The following is a 20,510-nucleotide window of genomic DNA, read 5'->3' on the forward strand; positions in this document are numbered from 1 at the left end:
TTATAGCACACACCTGTAGTCCCAGGTACTCGGGAGGCTGAGGCAGAAGAATCACTTGAATCTGGGAGGCAGAGGTTTCAGTGAGCCGAGATCATGCCACTGTATTGCAGTCTGGGCAACAGAACAAGATTCCATCTCAAAAAAAAAAAAAAAAAAAATAGTAGGGGCAGAAAAAGTTGAGTGCATGTAAGGAATAAAACTATGTACGAGGAAGGAACACGTGAGGGGGAGACCACCACCCTGAGGGGCATAGACTCCCCCATCTGACCACCGTCATCAACTCTACTGAAAGATTTTTTTTTTTTTTTTTTTTTTCCATTTTGAGACGGAGTCTCGCTCTGTCGCCCAGGCTGGAACGCAGTGGTGCAATCTCGGCTCACTGCCACCTCCGCCTCCCAGGTTCACATGATTCTCCAGGCTCAGCCTCCTGAATAGCTGGAACTACAGGCGCCCACCACCATGCCCGGCTAATGTTCTGTATTTTTAGTAGACATAGGGTTTCACCATGTTACCCAGGATGGTCTCGATCTTCTTACCTTATGATCCACCCATCTCGGCCTCTCAAAGTGCTGAGATTACAGGCGTGAGCCACCATGCCCGCATCCACCCCCATTTTTTTTTTTTTTTTGAGACGGAGTTTCGCTCTTGTTACCCAGGCTGCAGTGCAATGGCGCGATCTCGGCTCACCGCAACCTCCGCCTCCTGGGCTCAGGCAATTCTCCTGCCTCAGCCTCCTGAGTAGCTGGGATTACAGGCACGTGCCACCACGCCCAGCTAATTTTTGTATTTTTAGTAGAGACGGGGTTTCGCCATGTTGGCCAGGCTGGTCTCAAGCTCCTGACCTCCTCATGGTGTGCCCGCCTCGGCCTCCCAAAGTTGTGGGATTACAGGTGTGAGCCACCGCGCCCGGCCTACTGCGAGAATATCGAGGCCGTGAGGTGAGGCCCTCCAGGTGCCCCTCCCGCTCCTCCACTGCAGAAAGTTCTAGCAGAAAAAAGCAGGTCTCTTCCTCAGACTTCAGGCCCCCTGTGGTCCCACCAGGCCGGCCTCTCTCATTTTCCGCCTCTTCTCCACCTGGAGACACACTCAGAGCCCCTGGATTAAATTCTTCTGATGTTTTTCCAGAGGCCTCACAGGGTTTTCCCTACTCATAATCAAAGAGAAATCCCAGCGGGCTTCTCGGAATCTCCGCTCACTCTGTACCCTGACCGACCGCGTCTGACGCCTTAACTCCAGGCGGGGACCTGGGATAGGAGGTCGCAGATCCCTGCGAATCCGATGAAAATTGCTCTCCAAGGATAAGCGCAGAAGTGAAGCCTCCTTCAAGAGCCAGAGCGGCCGTCACCACAGAGAAAGAAAGGGCAGGAGAGGGACTACAAGACCAACGTCCCGGGAAAGCCCCGGAGAACCCCTGGAATCCCGAACCCAGACCCACGGCCCCATCGGCTCCTCAGCCCCTCCCCCCGCCTCTCCCCAGCCCACCCTGCCTAAACCCCTCCCGTCCCCACCTCTGGCTGCTGGCCGGCGCCCGACCGGGGCTGCCCTAACCTGGCTTCCAGGTGGCCGCGTCCCTTTGCCGCTCCCACAGCATGCGAGGCCCCGCCCCCAGGTCCTCTTCTGACCAATAGAGATTCCGTCCCGTCCCAGGGCCCCGCCCCCGCCGCGATAGGCAGCTAACGGTTTTAACCGTCCTACTGGTCTAATGGTCCTACAGGCGGTACGCACCGCACGCCCTCAGGGCCGCCTCTGACCAATAAGGATTCCGTCCCATCCCCAGAGCCCCGCCCCACCGCGACAGTAAGCTAACGGTTGTTTAACCGTCCTAACGGTCTCAACCGCGCTGAATGTGAGCCCCGCCAAGCCACCTATCTAGTGCCACCCTGCCACACGCCACACCCAGCCCACGTGTATCCCATGCAACGTTCCCTACCCCCACGCTCATGCCCGAGTTTCCGCCCTCGGCCCACCTGACGTGCAGACCTGCTCACTTGTTGTTCGACCTGCACCTCACTGTATGTGCCCAGAACAAGGAGGCCCTGGTCCCCAGCAATGGCGAGGCGCCACCTGTGACGACAGCATGTGAGATGGACCTGGTGGCCCGGGGCCAGAGCACGGGTGATGCACGGGTGATGCAAGGGCAGGACAGGGGGAGCAGCTGAGGCGAGAGGCTCTGTAGGCAGATGGGGACATCGAACCGGGGTCCTGGAGGAGAGAGAAAGGAGTACAAGAAAGCCTCTAAGGTTCCGGGCCTGCTGGATGCTAGAGTGGCCTGAGGCCAGAACAGTGGGATCTATGTAACCCTGCCTCTAGTGGTTATGTATGACTGAAAGCAAAAAATATGCTTGAGACCAGCCTGGGCAGCATGGTGAAACCCCAACTCTACAAAAAATTAGCTTGGCAAGATGACACATGCCCGTAGTCCCAGCTACTCAGGAGGCTGAGGCGGGGAATCGCTTGAACCCGAGGCAGAGGCTGCAGTGAGCCAATATAACGCTGCTACACTCCAGCCTGGGCGACAGAATGAGACCCTGTCTCAAAAAACAAACAGGCTGGGTGCGGTGGCTCATGCCTGTAATCCCAGCACTTTGGGAGGCTGAGGCGGGTAGATCACGAGGTCAGGAGTTTGAGACCAGCCTGACCAACATGGTGAAACCACGTCTTTACTAAAGATATAAAAAATTAGCCAGGTGTGGTGGCACAGGCCTGTAATCTCAGCTACTTGGGAGGCTAAGGCAGGAGAATCACTTGAACCCGGGAGGCAGAGGTTGCAGTGAGCCGAGATTGCGCCACTGCACTCCAGCCTGGGCAATAAGAGACTCCGTCTCAAAGGAACAAAAAACAGGATGCAATCACCAATGGAGTATAAATGGAAAGGAGATTGGATTGAGCCCTAGGACACACCAGTTTAGAGGCCTTGGGAGATGAGGGAAAAGCAGCCAAGGAGTTGGAGCGAGCGTGGTCGGGAGACAGGGAAAGACAACAGGAGAATGAGGCATTCTGGAAGGCACCTGGAACTGCTTCAGCGAGGAGGCGGAGATCAGCTATGACAAATGCTGCGGATGTATCCAGGGAAGATGAGTTAGAATTAACTTTGGGTGACCTTGGCAGGAGCAGTTACAGTGATGTAGTGAGGATGAAAACCTGATTTGAGTATGGATTCAAAAAACCAGGAGGAGAGATTTGGCATATCCATGTAATAGAAAACTACTAAGCAATAAAAATGAACAATGGATGCAACAACATGGATAAATTTCAAAATAATTATGCTGAGTGAAAGCCAAACACAAAAGAATATATACTATGTTATTTCATTTATATAAAATTCTAGAAAATGCAAATTAAACTATAGTGACAGAAAGCAGAGGCATGGCATTGCCTGAGGCAAATGAGGGCCATAAGGAAAGATTAGGAATAGGCAGAAGGAAACTTGGGGTGATGGACATATTTACTGTCTTGATGGTGATGTTTCAGAGATGTGTACACATATTGAAATGCATCAAATTGTACATTTTCAATGTGTGCAGTTTATTGTGTATTAATTATACCTAAATAAAGCTATAAAAATAAAAACATGGCTGGTCACCATGGCTCATGCCTATAATTCCAGAACTTTGGGAGGCCAAGGAGGGAAGATCGCTTGAGTTCAGGAGTTTGAGGTTACAGTGAGCCATGATTATGCCACTGCACTGAAGCCTGAGCAACAGAGAGGCTCTGTCTAATAAAATTAAATAGGCTAGGCATGGTGGCTCATGCCTGTAATCCCAGCACTTTGGGAGGCCAAGGCGGGCAGATCATGAGGTCAGGAGTTCAAGACCAGCCTGACCAATATGGTGAAACCCTGTCTCTACTAAAAATACAAAAATTGGTCGGGTACCTGGCTCATGCCTGTCATCCCAGCAATTTGGGAGGCTGAGGCAGGTGGGTCATGAGGTCAGGAGTTCAAGACCAGCCTGGCCAAGATAGTGAAACCACATCTCTATTAAAACTACAACAGTCAGGCCAGTTGTAGTGTCGGGTTCCTATAATTCCAGCTACTCAGGAGGCTGAGGCAGAGAATTGCTTGAACCCGGGAGGTGGAGGCTGCCCAGATTGTGCCACTGTACTCCAGCCTGGGCAACAGAGCAAGACTCCATATAAAAAAATAATAATATTACAAAACATTTGAAAAATAAAGAAATAATAATAATAATAATAATACAAAAATTAGCCAGGCATGGTGGTGAGCGCCTGTAGTCCCAGCTACTTGGGAGGCTGAGGCAGGAAAATTGTTTGAACCCAGGAGGTGGAGGTTGCAGTGAACCAAGATCATGCCACTGCACTCCAGCCTGGGCAACAGAGGGAGACTCCGTCTCTAAATAAATAAATAAAGTAAAAACATGGCCAGACGCGGTGGCTTACACCTGTAATCCCAGAACTTTGGGAGGCTGAGGTGGGTGCATCACTTGAGGTCAGGAATTTGAGACTAGCCTGGCCAACATGGTGAAACCCCGTCTCTACTAAAAATACAGTAAGTTAGCCGGGCATGGTGGCAGGAACCTATAGTCCAAGCTACTCAGGAGGCTGAGACAGGAGAATCACTTGAACCCAGGAGGTGAAGGCTGAAGTGAGCCTAGATCGCACCATTGCACTGTAGCCTGGGTGACAGAGTGAGACTTCGTCTCAAAAAAAAATAAAAAATAAAAACATTACAGATAGAGTTGAAGCTCCATTCTGTCCTTCCAGATACCATTTCTTTTCCTCCCCTCCCCAGGTGATTTCTACCCTATATTTGTTGCCTGTCATTCTTATGCATGCTTTTTATTTTTAATTACTAAATTTTAAAAAAATTTTATTTATGTAAAAATTGAGACAGGGTCTCATCATGTTGACCAGGCTGATCTTGAACTCCTGGACTCAAGCAACCTGCCTGCCTTGGCCTCCCCAGGTGGGGATTACAGGAGTGACCCACCACACCCAACCAGTTCATATGTTTGTATCCATAAATCATAGCATTGTTTTGTTTATTTATTTATTTATTTATTTGAGACAGGGTCTCATTCTGTCTCCCAGGCTGGAGTGCAGTAGCACAGTGCTGTCTCACCCACCCAGGGTCAAGCAATCCTCCCACCTCAACTTCCCAAATAGTTGGGACCACAGGTGCACACCACCATGTCTGGCTAATTTTTGTGTTTTTTATAGAGATGGGGTTTCGCCATGTTGCCCAGGCTGGTCTTTAACTCCTGGGCTCAAGCAGTCTGCCAACCTTGGCCTCCCAAAGTGCTGGGATTACAGGCATGAGCCATCATGCCCAGCCAATTTTATAAATTACATATTTTGTGTGTGTATATATATATATATATATATATATATTTTTTTTTTTAAGATGGAGTTTCGATCTTGTTGCCCAGGCTACAGTGCAATGACATGATCTCAGCTCACTGCAACCTCCACCTCCCAGGTTCAACCAATTCTCCTGCCTCAAGCCTCCTGAGTAGCTGGGACTACAGGCACCCACCACTATGCCAGGCTAGTTTTTTGTATTTTTAGTAAACATGAGGTTTCACCATTTTGGTTAAGCTGGTCTTGAACTCCTGACCTCAGGTGATCCACCCATCTCAGCCTCCCAAAGTGCTGGGATTACAGGCATGAGCTACCACGTCCAGCCACTTTGTACATCTTTCTGCAACTTGACTTTCTCACTGAATATCTTTTTTTTTTTTTTTTTTTTGAGACGGAGTTTCGCTCTTGTTGCCCAGGCTGGAGTGCAATGGCGCGATCTCGGCTCACCGCAACCTCCGCCCCCTGGGTTCAGGAAATTCTCCTGCCTCAGCCTCCTGAGTAGCTGGGATTACAGGCACGCGCCACCATGCCCAGCTAATTTTTTGTATTTTTAGTAGAGACGGGGTTTCACCATGTTGACCAGGATGGTCTCGATCTCTTGACCTCGTGATCCACCCGCCTCGGCCTCCCAAAGTGCTGGAATTACAGGCTTGAGCCACCGCGCCCGGCCTCTCACTCAATATCTTTAAGATACTTTTTTGGCAGGGGGATGGGGTCCCACTCTGTCAGCTAGGCTGGAGTACAGTGGTGCAGTCTCCGTTTACTGCAACCTCCACTTCCCAGGCTCAGGCGATCCTCCCACCTCAGCCTCCCGAGTAGCCAGAACCAAAGGTGCATGCCACCACACCCAGCTAATATTTTGTGTATTTGGTAGAGACAGGGTTTTACCATGTTGCCTAGGCTGATCTCAAACTCCTGAGCTCAAACAATCCGCCCATCTCAACCTCCCAAAGTGCTGGGATTACAGATGTGAGCAACCACACCTGGTCGACATTTAATCAAAAACAAACAAACAAAAAGATTTATCTCTGTGGCTTCTAATATCTGTAGCCGATTTATAGTAATGCCAATAATTTCACTGTGTGACTATAGCCCAATTTCCTTCTTTCCTCCCTCCCTCCTTCTCTCCCTCCCTCCCTCCCTTGCTCCCTCCCTTTCTTCCTTCCTTCCTTCTTTCCTTCCTTTCTTCTTTTCTCTTTCTCTCTTCTTTCTTTCCTTCTTTCTTTCTTTTTTTCAGAGAACAAGCTTCCCTCTTGTTGCCCAGGCTGGAGTGCAATAATGTGATCTCAGCTCACTGCAACCTCCTCCTGGGTTCAAGTGATTCTCCTGCCTCAGCCTCCCAAGTAGCTGGGATTACAGGCATCTGCCACCATGCTCAGCTCATTTTTTGTATTTTTAGTAGAGATGGGGTTTCACTATGTTGGCCAGGCTGGTCTCAAACTCCTGACCTCAGGCAATCCACCCACCTTGGCCTCCCAAAATGCTGGAATTACAGGCGTGAGCCACTGTGCCCGATCTATAGCCCAATTCTCTTATTGTCCTGTCGGTGAACACTTGGGCTGCTTACAGTTTTCCCCCTATATAGATGCTACAATGAACCTTTATTTATTTATTAATTTATTTATTGAGATGGAGTCTCATTCTGTCACCCAGACTGAAGTGCAGTGGTGTGATTAGAGTTCACTTTAGCCTCAACTTCCTTGGGCTTAGGTGATCCTCCCACTTCAGTTGCCCAAATAGCTGGGACTACAGGTATATGCCACCACACTCAGTTAATTTTTGTATATTTTGTAGAGACAGAGTTTGCCATTTTACCCAGGCTGGTCTGGAACTCCTGGGCTCAAGTGATTTGCTCACTTCGGCCTCCCAAACTGCTAGGATTACAGGTGTGGACCACCAAGCCCAGCCCAGTGAATCTTTTAATATCTGTGAGTTCATGTGAGAGGGGCTCTCCAGGGTGACTACACTGGGGTAGACACTGGATATTAGGGCTTGTGCCATTGACACTAGCAGGGTCTTGGGTGTTTTACTGGCACATTTTAAGAGGCTGATTGCCAACTTATTTTGATTAGTAAAGCGGGTGAACTGTTCAAGTCCCTCTTTTACAAATAAAAGAGGATTCAGTCAATAATTTGCTCAAGGGTAGCTCAGAATGGAACCATAATGTCAAATCTTTGCATGTTCTTTCTTCTGTTCTTCTGTTATTCCCTATTCCTTTACTCGCCCCTTGTAACAGTCACCTGTCATGATTGGATTCCCAGTCACTACGAACTCTTAAGAGATAAATTGGTAGAGCCTATTCTGAAGCAGTAATTTTATCCTAAAAGCCACCAACCTCTTTAACATTTCTTCTGACTCCATGGAATGCTTTCTAAATTTATATTCCTGGCAGTATGGATGCATAGTTTTTTACATGCAGGATTTGCTCGCATTTAAAATGTTCTTTGAATATTTCATTGGCTGCGAATCCATTAGACTCTACCATGGAGGCCTATGTGTTTCTATATATAAGGCTCTTTCAGGCTGTGAACGTCAAGGGGAAGGTTTTTCTCATAGAGAAGAACTAGAGTAGCAAGGACAAAGGAGCAACAGGCCAGGTGCTACCTCAACAAATAGCAGCAGCATTGTGCAGTCACAACCTTCCCTTGTCACTAAGCAACAAGAAATTGACCTCCAGAGATTCTCTTCCCTGAAGACATATCCTCCAGAAGACAAAAGGAAAGTTTGCCTTTTCTGCTCCCTTCTTGGAAAGATGCAAAGTGCTTTAGTAGGCTCCTGGGTAAGAGTGCACTTTATGTTAATCCTGGCCCTTGGTCCTCTGGTTGTACCCGAAATCTGGCTGAGTCGTGAGAGTGAAGTGAAAAGGTTTTCATCTGGCGTCCAACCTGGAATAGGACCCTGAGCTGCCCACTTCCTCTCTACCATCTTGAAGTCACCCCTGGATGCTGCCTAGTCTTCCTAACACTTTGCCCCCTTCCATGCAACCTGGTATCCTGCAAGCCAGTGGAAACTCCTAGTCCTCTAGCCACCCCATTTATTCCTAGTTCATTGTTTGGGCCCCTCAAGCTTTTGGAGTTTGGCTGCTGTCTAGTCTGGGAACATTTTGAGGGCAAAGACTGTGTTTTTGTCCGTCTGTATTTCCTGTGCCCAGCCCCATGCCTGGAAGACAATAAAGGTCTGATAAATACTGTTAAGCTAACTGGAATAGAGAGTGAGGGGTTCCTGAAGGAGAAGGATAGATAGACAAAGTGACCTACGTCTTCAGTGGGATGGAAAGATACAAGACTTCCTAGTCCCATTGAAGAGCCCACTGTGATGGCCAGAGGACAGGCTTGGGACAGGTTCTGCTCAGGGTTATAATTGTGGAGGGCCAGATACTCATCCTCTCCAGAGAGAATTCAGGACAAAGAGGTTGGGCCATAGGCATTCCCAGACATGATCACCCACAGGGTGTCCGCCTAATGACATCAGCATGGTACAGCTCCTTTCTTGGACCTCTGATAGTTGCTATCAACTATTTCTGTCTTCTGACAGTTCCTCTCTCTGAAATTATCTCCAGGCTGGGTGTGGTGGCTCACTCCTGTAATCCCAACATTTTGGGAGGCCAAGGTGGGCAGATCATTTGAGGTCAGGAGTTTGAGACCAGCCCAGCTGACATGGAGAAACCCTGTCTCTACTACAAACACAAAAATTAGCCAGGCATGGTGGTGGGCAACTGTAGTCGCAGGTACTTGGGAGGCTGAGCCAGGAGAATGACTTGAACCCAGGAGGTGGAGGTTGCAGTGAGCCGAGATTATGCCACTGTATTCCAGCCGGGGTGACAGAACAAGACTCTGTTTCAAGAAAAAAAAAAAAAAAAAAAAAAAAAATTCAGCGAGAACAATAAAGGGGATTTCTTCTCAGACTCTTTAGGAAAGGACCACACCCCTGATTAGTGGACCTGCCCACAAATCTCTGCTCTGAATGAATGGCACCACTTCCCCACATATGCATAGTCTAAGTGGGTCAGTACAGCTGAGGCCATGAGGCCAACTGTCCCAATGATGGATGGAGACAATTCTATACTGGCCCATCTCCAGGAGTATCCTAACTCCTTAGATTCTTTCTATTCTGTCAGGAACTTCCATGAGGGGCTTCTGGTCTGGCTTTCCTGGAACCCTCCGTTGGGGCCCTGAGGGCTAGGACTTGAGTGATTTGAGTGAGTTTTATCCTCATTCCTGTCTTGTTATAGCACAACAGTGGCTTCTATGGGCACTACAGAAGCCAATTCAAGAGTGAAAGTGCTAGAGAATACCGCCTTGCAGCCAAGCCCCAGCCTCCAGCAGTGTTCCTGCAGCGATGTCAGGTACAAGGCAGACCTGAAGGCAATGGGGGTAACTGGACCAGTTCTTGCCTCTCCCAGAACCCATCCCCAGCCCTTTAATGGCTGTACTGACAGCTAGCTGGGGCCAGCTATCCCTGGGACAGGCTTTACCTCTCTTCTCTGAGATGTCAGATCTTTCCCCTACAGACAGGGTGGAAAAGAGTGAGTACCAAACTGAACCATTTTGCTCACTGCCCTTCTAAATGAGCAAAGGGCAAGGGCCCAGCTGGGGTGGGTAGCTATGGGCAGAGAACCTCTAGAAGCCAGGAAGTAAGCCTTGAGTTTTTCTGACAACTACCTTCATATTCAGATTCCTTGATGCTAACAAAGCCCATGGTCCATCCCATAGCCAGCTTCACAGTCTAGGGCCTTGGAAATTAATAGGAGGCCTACTCTGGTCAGGGAAGTAGTACAGGAGGCGGCTGGGTACTGGCCTGCACATTTGGCCGGGGAATACTGGAAAGGAGTGATGGCAGAGGTGGCCTAGAGTGGTTGTAATAGGCTTCTAGAGAACAGGAAAGGGATATAGGGCCACAGGCCCTTTACTGCTTACAGGCCTGGAGACAAGGAAGGGGCACTGTGTATCGTAAATCAGGGTCACGGCAGGGCAAGGTGGCTCACGCCTGTAATCCTAGCACTTTGGGAGGCCAAGGCAGGCGGATCACTCGAAGTCAGGAGCTCGAAACCAGTCTGGCCAACATGGTGAAATCCTGTGTCTACTAAAAATACAAAAAAAAAAAAAAAAAAAAGAAAGAAAGAAAGAAAGAGAGAAAGAAAGCAATTAGCCAGGCACGGTAGTGCACACCTGTAATCCCACCTACTTGGGAGACTGAGGTAGGCAGAATCACTTGAACCTGGGAGACAGAAGTTGCAGTGAGCCAAGATTGCACCACTGCACGCCAGCCTGGGCAGCAGAGCGAGATTCCATTTCAAAAAAATAAAAATATATAAAATAAAAATAAATAAATAAATCACAGTCACAATAGTAAAAAGGATACTCAAAGCAACAGAACTCAGAAGGATATGTTTACAAAGCATTGGGTGTGACAGCCTCAGGTAAAGGCAGTCTCACAGGCTGTTAACACCAAGTGGTGTGTACCAAAGAACCCAAAGGGACAAGGGGGAGGCATGGCTCCTAGAATCGAGAAGGAGAGAAAGGCATGGAAAGGGTCACCCTGACAGAAGCAGTGATCCCAGGTAAAGAGACATAGCCAGGTGGGAGGTGGCCTAGGAGGGAGCCAAGAGAAGAAACACCTCCTCTCTCTTTTCCTCCATTTCCTCCCAGGGATCCCTGGTAGCCAGGACAGGGAGCCTGGTGTTGAGTGCAGTCAAGTCAGCCTCCAGAGCAACAGCTGGTAGAGGAAGGCCCAGAGGGATCTGAATGGTGCCTGAAACAGGCACCACACAAGGCACCTTCTTGCTTCCTAGCATCTTGCCAGGTCCTACTTGATCTGCCATCTGGATTTTCTATGAATTGCTTTCCCAGGCTGAGAGCAGGGTCCTGGAGGCTGCTATTTTATGGAACTGAACTTCCTTAGCATATACACTTGCAAGGACTGCCTAGCACAGCCTACCAAGCCAGGCCCAGATGCAGCTCCAGACGTTTATCCAGGGCCATCTCCCTTTTGAGAGTGATGGTATCTGGGTAGTGCAGGAAGAGAAGCAATCCAGAGACTTCCTGCTGTATGCTTGTTATTGCCCTCGGTGGCAGCTCTCCTCTGAGAGACTGGAACATCCGATCAATCTGTTAAACTCATTCCTCATGAACAGACATGTAAGAGACATGTTTTGGCTGCTGATCAATGTAAGGACTTGTTACATAAATAATTTACTAGCATTATCAGCACCCCTAACTAGCATAATCTGTGTGTCTTGGATTCAGGCTACATAAATGTCAAATCTCCTGTTCCATTTTAGGTCTAAAACTGTTTTAACTAACAGGACCACTCAGGAAAGTTGCACATTTTCTTTTTTTTTTTTTTTTTTTTTTTTTTTTTTTTTTTTTTTTTGAGACGGAGTTTCGCTCTTGTTACCCAGGCTGGAGTGCAATGGCGCGATCTTGGCTCACCGCAACCTCTGCCTCCCGGGTTCAGGCAATTCTCCTGCCTCAGCCTCCTGAGTAGCTGGGATTACAGGCATGCGCCACCATGCCTAGCAAATTTTTTGTATTTTTAGTAGAGATGGGGTTTCACCATGTTGACCAGGATGGTCTCGATCTCTTGACCTCGTGATCCACCCTCCTCGGCCTCCCAAAGTGCTGGGATTACAGGCTTGAGCCACTGCACCCGGCCTGGAAGTTGCACATTTTCTTTTTGCACTGGCTGAGAGGTATCAGGTTTCAGCTGACAAATTCTAGCTATTATTTAAAGCCTTTCCAAGATGTAGCATCCATTCTTCTTTGGTTTGTAAAATTTTTGTCCATGACATTCAGATGCAAGAAAATTCTTTTTTCTTCTTTTTCATTGTTTTCTTCTAAAGCAGATTAGTCTATTTCTAGCCTTTACCTTCCTAATTCTTGGGAAATATAATTCTGGTCCTCTTGGTTTCTCAGGTTGGATAAGAGTCTTGTCTGGTTAGGGGCAGGTTCTTCGCCTGTGGTTCCATGATTGCTGGGCCCCTGCTGTCATCCCACCTCTCAGTTTCCCAAAGAGGCTCCTCTCTTATTGAAGACTGCCCAGCCTCTACAGGGGTCCTTAGCCCTGCCACATACAAATGCTGCCCCTTCCAAAGAAAACCACCTCTCTTCCAAGGTCTCTTAAGATGGAATCACAGTCTTAGCCAGGCGCGGTGGCTCAAGCCTGTAATCCCAGCACTTTGGGAGGCCGAGGAGGGTGGATCACGAGGTCAAGAGATCGAAACCATCCTGGTCAACATGGTGAAACCCCGTCTCTACTAAAAATACAAAAAAAAATTAGCTGGGCATGGTGGCACGTGCCTGTAATCCCAGCTACTCAGGAGGTTGAGGCAGGAGAATTGCCTGAACCTGGGAGGCGGAGGTTGCGGTGAGCGAGATCGTGCCATTGCACTCCAGCCTGGGTAACAAGAGCGAAACTCTGTCTCAAAAAAAAAAAAAAAAAAGATAGAATCACAGTCTTAACTCTACCTGCTCAGAAACCATGGATTTTACCACCTTCATCGAAAAGGAGCTGTGAATGGTTAAGAAACAAAGATGCTAGTGATTATTCTTTTCAGGGCAAGAATACTCAGAAAGGGGCCGGGCGCGGTGGCTCAAGCCTATAATCCCAGCACTTTGGGAGGCCGAGGCGGGTGGATCACGAGGTCAAGAAATCGAGACCATCCTGGTCAATATGGTGAAACCCCGTCTCTACTAAAAATACAAAAAATTAGCTGGGCATGGTAGCACGTGCCTGTAATCCCAGCTACTCAGGAGGCTGAGACAGGAGAATTGCCTGAACCCAGGAGGCGGAGGTTGCGGTGAGCCGAGATCGCGCCATTGCACTCCAGCCTGGGTAACAAGAGCGAAACTCCGTCTCAAAAATAAAAAAAAAAAAAAAAGAATACTCAGAAAGGAAATGACTGTGCTTCTCACCAAGCTTCCACAGTTTTGAGAGAACAAAACTCAGTGGGCATCAACAAATTATCCTGCCACTGTAGGAATAGTGAATTTCCAGTCAGAGGTGACTCTGACAGGAAAGATATGTACATTCTGGGGCTATGTACAATCCTGTAGCTGAGGATAGACACAGGGTAGAAATTTGGGGGTCAATTGAAACTTGCCCAAGATGCCTAGATTTTATTTTAATCAAAACTTTCATTGAAGTCATTATCAATTTATAAGCTGTTGTAAAAAATAATAGAGATCTCTTCTACACTTTGCCTGGTTACCTTTAATGGTAACATTTTGCAAAGCTATAGTACAATATCACAACCAGGACATTGACATTGATTGATATAATCACTAAAGTTCATTCAAATTTCCCCCCGGTTTTACTCTGTGTGTGTGTGTGCGTGTGTGTGTGTGTGTATTAAGAGCTATAAAATTGGGCCGGGCACAGTGGCTCAAGCCTGAAATCCCAGCACTTTGGGAGGCCGAGGCAGGTGAATCACAAGGTCAAGAGATCGAGACCATCCTGGTCCACATGGTGAAACCCTGTCTCTACTAAAAAAAAAATTCAAAAAATTAGCTGGGCATGGTGGCACGTGCCTGTAATCTCAGCTACTCAGGAGGCTGAGGCAGGAGAATTGCCTGAACCCAGGAGGCAGAGGTTGCGGTGAGCCGAGATCGCGCCATTGTACTCCAGCCTGGGTAACAAGAGCTAAAACTCCATCTAAAAAAAAAAAAAAAAAAAAAAAAGAGCTATAAAATTTTGACCACAGTGGCTCACACCTGTAATCCCAACCCTTTGGGAGGCCAAGGTGGGTGGCTCACTTGAGGTCAGGAGTTCGAGACCAGCTTGGCCAACACGGTGAAACCCCATTTCTACCAAAAATAAAAAAATTAGCCCAGGATGTCAAGGCTGAAGTGAACTATGATTGCACTCCAGCCTGGCAACAAAGTGAAACCTTGTCTCAAAAAAAGTTATATAAATGGAATAATACAATATGCAACCTTTGGAGACTGGCTATTTTTGCAGCATAATTTCCTAAAGATTCATCCAAGTTATTGTGTTCCTCAATTGTTCATTTATTTTCATTACTGAGTAGTATTCCTTGATACACATGTACTGGTTTGTTTAAACATTCATCTGTTAAAGGATATCTGACCTGATTCTAGTTTTTGGCTTATACAAATAAAGCTGTTATGAATATTTGTCTATAGATCTTTGGTTGAACATAAGCTTTTGTCTCTCTGGGATAAATGCCCAGGAATACAATTGCTGGGTCATATGGTAGTTGCATATGTAGTTTTTAAAAGAAATTGCCAACCTGTTTTTGAGAATGGCTTTACCATTTTATATTCCCACCAGCAGTGCATGAATGAACTGGTTTCTCTGCATTCTCACCAACACCTGGTGGTGTTTCTATTTTCAGTTGTAGTTATTCTGATAGCTGTGTGGTGATACTTTATTGCAGTTTCAATTTGAATTTCCCTGATGTTTAATGATGTATATCTTTTCTTTTTTTTTTTTTTTTTCGAGACGGAGTTTCGCTCTTGTTACCCAGGCTGGAGTGCAATGGCGCGATCTCGGCTCACCGCAACCTCCGCCTCCTGGGTTCAAGCAATTCTCCTGCCTCAGCCTCCTGAGTAGCTGGGATTACAGGCACGCACCACCATGCCCACCTAATGTTTTGTATTTTTAGTAGAGATGGGGTTTCACCTTGTTGACCAGGATGGTCTTGATCTCTTGATCTCCTGATCCACCCGCCTCAGCCTCCCAAAGTGCTGGGATTACAGGCTTGAGCCACCACGCCCGGCGATGAGTATCTTTTCATATGTTATTTGTCATCTGTAAATCTTGTTTGGTTAGATGTCTTCATGTTTGTCCATTTTCTAACTAGATTGTGATTTTACTGTTGAGAGAATTCTTTATATATTCTAGTCTTCTGTTTGATACATGGTTTGTAGATACTTTCTCCTAGCCTGTAGCTTGGTTCGCAGTGGCGTGATAATGGCTCATTGCATCCTTAACCTCTTAAGCTCAAGTGATCCTTCCGCTTCAGCCTTCCTAGTTGCTGGGACCACAGGTATGTGCCACCACACCTGGCTAATTTGTTACTTTTTTTTTGTAGAGATGTGGTCTGGGAGTCTTGCCATGCTGCCCAGGCTGGTCTTGAACTCCTGTGCTCAAGCAATCCTTTCTCCTTGGCCTCTCAAAGTCCGGGGATTATGGGTGTGAGCCACTGCACTCAGCCTTAGCTTGCTTTTTTTTTTTTTTTTTTTTTTTTTTGGAGACGGAGTCTCTCTCGCCAAGTATGGAGTGCGGTGGTGAGATCTCCACTCATTGCAACCTCCGCCACCCGAGTTCAAGCAATTCTCCTGCCCCAGCCTCCCCAGTAGCTGGGATTACAGGCACCCACCACCACACCCAGCTAATTTTTGTATTTTTGGTGGAGACGAGGTTTCACCATGTTGGCCAGGCTGGTCTCGAACTCCTGGCCTCAAGCGATCAACCTGTCTCGGCCTCTCAAAGTGCTAGGATTACAGGTATGAGCCACTGTGCCTGATCTCAGCTTGCTTTTTGAGGAATGAAAGTTTCCCATCTTCTTCGAGTTTTCATTCTGCTTGAAGACTACCACTGGACTGTCTAAGGCAGGCGGTCCTAAAAAGGGAACTCTTAAACACACACTCAGTAATCTCTACCCTTATTCTGGTTCAAGTATATAGGATGGAGCATTTTATCTAGGAACCTGCTTTCAGCCCTTACCTGTACTCCCAAGCCAGCCAAGCCTGACCTTACTAGATCTGGCCACTTCAGGTCTACAGCAGAAGAAGCTGAGTGGCTGGGAGGGAATGGCTCTGAGGGCAGAACCCAGGCACAAGGCAAGAAGGTGCTCTTGGGACAGATTCCTGCTGAAGTCTGGAGGCCTAAGAGATGCTCTTTCTCTGCCTAGGAGGGGAGCAAGGGTCTCTAGCTCCAACTGAGCCAAAGTAAATGCCATGGGGCCAGGACTTTCTGTCCCTGTTCATTAATTTTTTTTTTTTTTTTAAAGACAGAGTTGCCCAGGCTGGAGTACAGTGGCGTGATCTCAGATCTCTGCAACCTCTGCCTCCAGGTTTAAGCGATTCTCCCACCTCAGCCTCCTGAGTAGCTGGGATTACAGGTGGGCACCACCACGCCCAGCTAATTTTTTTGTGCGTTTTAGTAGAGATGGGGTTTCACCATGTTGGCCAGGTTGGTCTTGAACTCATGACCTCAAGTGATCTGCCCGCCTTGGCCTCCTAAAGTGCTGAGATTACAGGTGTGAGCCACCACACTCGGCCTAATTTTTGTATTTTTAGTAGAAACGGGGTTTCACTATGTTGGCCAGGCTGGTCTCAAACTCCTGACCTCAAGTGATCCACCTGCCTCAGCTTCCCAAAGTGCTGGGATTACAGGTGTGAGCCACAGCCTGTTCACTGATTTGACAGCAACATTTACTGAGCACAGTGTCAGGCATTATTCTCAGTGCTGGAGTTACAGATGTGAGCAAGACAGACCACCTTTGCCTACAAGAAGCTTATGTTCTAATGGGGTGCATGAGATGTTCTAATCGGGGCAGGGGCAACAACATATTATAGAATCATATAAAGCCAGGCGTGGTGGCTCACGCCTGTAATCCCAGCACTTTGGGAGGGTGAGGTGGGAGGATCACCTGAGGTCAGGAGTTCAAAACCAGCCTGACCAATATGGTGAAACCCCATCTTTAAAAAAAAAAAAAAAGAATCATATAGTTAGCAGGTGAAAAATGCAGGGTTAGGCCGGGCGTGGTGGCTCAAGCCTGTAATCCCAGCACTTTGGGAGGCCGAGGTGGGTGGATCACGAGGTCAAGAGATCGAGACCATCCTGGTCAACATGGTGAAACCCCGTCTCTACTAAAAATACAAAACATTAGCTGGGCATGGTGGCGTGTGCCTATAATCCCAGCTACTCAGGAGGCTGAGGCAGGAGAATTGCCTGAACCCAGGAGGCGGAGGTTGCGGTGAGCTGAGATCGCGCCATTGCACTCCAGCCTGGGTAACAAGAGTGAAACTCCATCTCAAAAAAAAAAAAAAAAGAAAAATGCAGGGTTAGGGTGATAGAACTATTGGCATAGTGCTCAAGGAAGGAAGAGGGAAGTGTGAGGAAATTATATGACCAGGAGAAGAAACAGGTGGCACAAAACCCTGAGTGGAAGCACCTGGTATTTCCCAGGAGCAGTGGGGAAACCAGTGTGGCTGGAGATAACAAAAGGACCAAATATCATGTGGGTCTCACAGACCACTATGATGACTTTGGCTATCACAAACAGGAGGAATTGTTGTGAATTTTCAGCAAATGAGATGTGATCTCATTTATGTACTAACGGAATATGCTGGCTGCTAAGTGGACAACAGACTGGAGGGGCAAGTTTGAAAGCAGGGACACCAGGTAGGAAGCTCTTGGAAAAATTCAGGCAGGAGAGGAAGGTGGCTTGGACCAGGGAAAACAGTTGGCATGCTGAGAAGTGGTCTGGTCCTGAGTACATTTTGACCACAATATCAACAGGATACTGACACCTTCAATGTGAGGTATGAGAGAAGAGAATTAAGGGGACTCAAGGTGTTTGATGGGATCTGGCTGCTGTGGTCTAAGCTGGAGGAGGCTGTAGTAGAGTGTGTCTGGGGCTAACGCAAAGCTCAGGCATATGTTTGGAGGCATTTACATGGAGATGTGGAGTAAGGAATAGTTTATTGAGTCCAGAGTTCAGGAGAAAGCTCAAGCTGGAGATAGAAATTCCAGTTTTCAGATAGCATTTAGGGCCAAGAACCTGGGTATGCTGATGAGGGAGTAAATGTGGATGCAGGAGAGGAGAGGACTCAAGTCATGGGCAATCAAGAGTTAAGGCCCAACTTGAAACTCAGCCGCTGCTCCCCTGATGGCAGGATGTCCTGGAAGATGCCTCAGGACCCTCCTCAATGAGGGTTCCAGATGCTTCTGCTTCAGGGCAAGTCCCAGGATGAGATATCCCAGGACTGAAATGTTGCTTTAATTAGTCTCTGCCCTTTGTCTGTTGGCAGTTAAGCAGCTTAGGGGCAGTGGCTCCTGGTGACTTCCCTCCATTAGGGACCCTGGGGCAGTGATCCAGGTAAGGGCGGGTAAATAAGCATTATTTTCCCCATTCACCTCCTTTCTCAATATCTTTCAAGGAGCCGGCGCAGCAACACTTCTTCTCCAAGCATGACAACCGTACTTCCTTTGACAAAGTGAGTTCTGAAGAAAGGAAGAATGGCAGGCAGTCTCCCAGCCTATGCTGAAGTCTGGACAGAGCAGGCGGTAGGGTGGAGGGGATGACCCTGAGGGAGGGCTCCTTATGAAGGCAGAGGAGTGGCTATCTTCCCCAACAAACTTTCTCCTCTAAGAAACAGCTTACTCCCCCAAACAGAGGCCTCTCTGTTGGTTTCCTCTGCCAGCTTTCCAGACAATGTGCAAATATCCAGTGGGCCACTGACTCTCTGGGTGCTTCGCCTTAGAATGAAAGTCATCAGGCCAGGCATGGTGGCTCAGGCCTGTAATCTCAGCACTTTGGGAGGCTGAGGCAGATGGAACACGAGGTCAGGAGTTCAAGACCAGCCTGGCCAACACGGTGAAACCCCATCTCTACTAAAAATGCAAAAGTTAGCTGGGCCTGGCAGCACATGCCTGTAGTCCCAGCCCCTTGGGAGGCTGAGGCAGAATCGCTTGAACCCAGGACGCAGAGGTTGCAGTGAGCTGAGATGGCACAACTGCACTCCAGCCTGGGCAACAGAGCAAGACTCCATCTTAAAAAAAAAAAAAAAAAAAAGGCTGGGCGCGGTGGCTCAAGCCTGTAATCCCAGCACTTTGGGAGGCCGAGGCGGGTGGATCACGAGGTCAAGAGATCGAGACCATCCTGGTCAACATGGTGAAACCCCGTCTCTACTAAAAATACAAAAAATTATCTGGGCGTGGTGGCACGTGCCTGTAATCCCAGCTACTCAGGAGGCTGAGGCAGGAGAATTGCCTGAACCCAGGAGGCGGAGGTTGCGGTGAGCCGAGATCACGCCATTGCACTCCAGCCTGGGTAACAAGAGCGAAACTCCGTCTCAAAAAAAAAAAAAAAAAAAGAAAGAAACATATCACTGGGGAGGCAGACCAAGGAGGCCAGGGTATAGGCCAAGACAGCCAGGCATAGTACAGACATCACCAAGCAGACTTGGGTTAGGAGGGGCCCAAGAAGGTGCTTGGGGCCAGGAATATGGGCCAAGGGCCCGTACCGTTGAGGAGGGCCCCTACTGCCTGCTGCAGGGAATCGGAAGGCGGAAGGACCTGGAGCGCCTGTGGCAGCGGCACACCTTCCTGCGCTGGGCACCCTGTGAGATGGAGTTGCGCCAGCAAGGGCCCCTGGAATCTTCTTACCAGGCTGATTTCCGACCAGGCCCAGGACTCAGTGGCCTCCCCCAGCGCCTCATCCACTTTGTGCAGGTCCAGCCTTCCCATGCTAGGACCACCTACCAGCAGAACTTCTGCTACCCATCCCGGGGTGGCCACTGTGGCAGCTACAAGGTAGGGCCCCAGGCGCTAGTCACCGACACACTGCCTGACCTCCCAGGGATCCCAAGACCCAAGCTGCTGCAGCACTACCTTCATGCTGGGGTCTCTGAGTGTCTAAACTGGTCCAGAGCATTAAAAAAGGACAGCTGACACAGCAGCCTGTCTGTGATTGCAGCCCAAGATGTATTAGAGGCTGAAAGGTAGTAGTGGGCTGCCAGGTCCTGTGCAGGCCTCCTATGGCACTTATGCCCATGGTGTTTTTGTGCTGGGCATGGGAGGTACTGCTCTGGGAGCCCTGCCACTAAGTGAAAAAGGGTAGGGTTTGCAAGAGGCTAAGAGTCCAGGAGGGTTGCCATAGCCACAGCAAGTGGGTTCCAGGGCCCCGAGTACTACTCTGTTCTTGCAGCAAATCCAGCTGTAGAGAGGAAGAATAGAGGGCCATCCCCAGCCTAAGTTGAAGTCAGGACAGAGCAGGTGATAGGGTGGAGGGGATGACCCTGAGGGAGGGCTCCTTAGGAAGGCAGAGGAGTGGCTATCTTCCCCACAACCTTTCTCCTCTAGGAAATAGCCTATTCCCCCAAACAGAGGCATCTCTGTGTTGGTTTCCTCTGCCAGCTTGCCAGAAAATGTGCAAATATACTGCAGGCCACTGACTTCCTAGGTGCTTCAGCCTAGAATGAAAGGCTCACTGGGGAGGC

At 48.5% G+C, this 20,510-nt stretch overlaps 2 protein-coding genes across 2 annotated transcripts in view; one reads left to right on the forward strand and one right to left on the reverse strand.

The window, feature by feature from the left end:
• IHO1 (interactor of HORMAD1 1) overlaps positions 1–1,594 on the reverse strand; it is a 53,239-nt gene extending 51,645 nt beyond the window's left edge. Inside the window, exon 1 of the mRNA XM_039477451.2 lies at positions 1,549–1,594. The gene's annotated coding sequence lies outside the window, so the exon portion shown is untranslated. The remainder of the gene's footprint in view (positions 1–1,548) is intronic.
• Positions 1,595–7,982: 6,388 nt separating this feature from the next.
• On the forward strand, positions 7,983–19,964 carry CIMIP7 (ciliary microtubule inner protein 7). Its single transcript, XM_003936669.3, has 4 exons — positions 7,983–8,098; positions 9,551–9,664; positions 18,450–18,506; positions 19,546–19,964. The coding sequence occupies exons 1-4, from the start codon at positions 8,072–8,074 to the stop codon at positions 19,960–19,962; spliced, it is 615 nt and encodes a 204-aa protein (XP_003936718.1). The 5' UTR covers positions 7,983–8,071; the 3' UTR covers positions 19,963–19,964.
• Positions 19,965–20,510: the final 546 nt, after the last annotated feature.

The sequence above is a fragment of the Saimiri boliviensis genome, chromosome 8 (assembly GCF_048565385.1).
Source record: "Saimiri boliviensis isolate mSaiBol1 chromosome 8, mSaiBol1.pri, whole genome shotgun sequence".
NCBI classification, from domain to species: Eukaryota; Metazoa; Chordata; class Mammalia; order Primates; family Cebidae; genus Saimiri; species Saimiri boliviensis.

Bases quoted from the DNA above. Each gene is read 5' to 3' on its own strand.
- CIMIP7 (XM_003936669.3), top strand. From the start codon at position 8,072: ATGCAAAGTGCTTTAGTAGGCTCCTGG. The intron at 9,665-18,449 runs GTACAAGGCAGA...ATATCTTTCAAG, and splicing joins TGTTCCTGCAGCGATGTCAG to GAGCCGGCGCAGCAACACTT. The intron at 18,507-19,545 runs GTGAGTTCTGAA...ACCGTTGAGGAG, and splicing joins ACCGTACTTCCTTTGACAAA to GGCCCCTACTGCCTGCTGCA.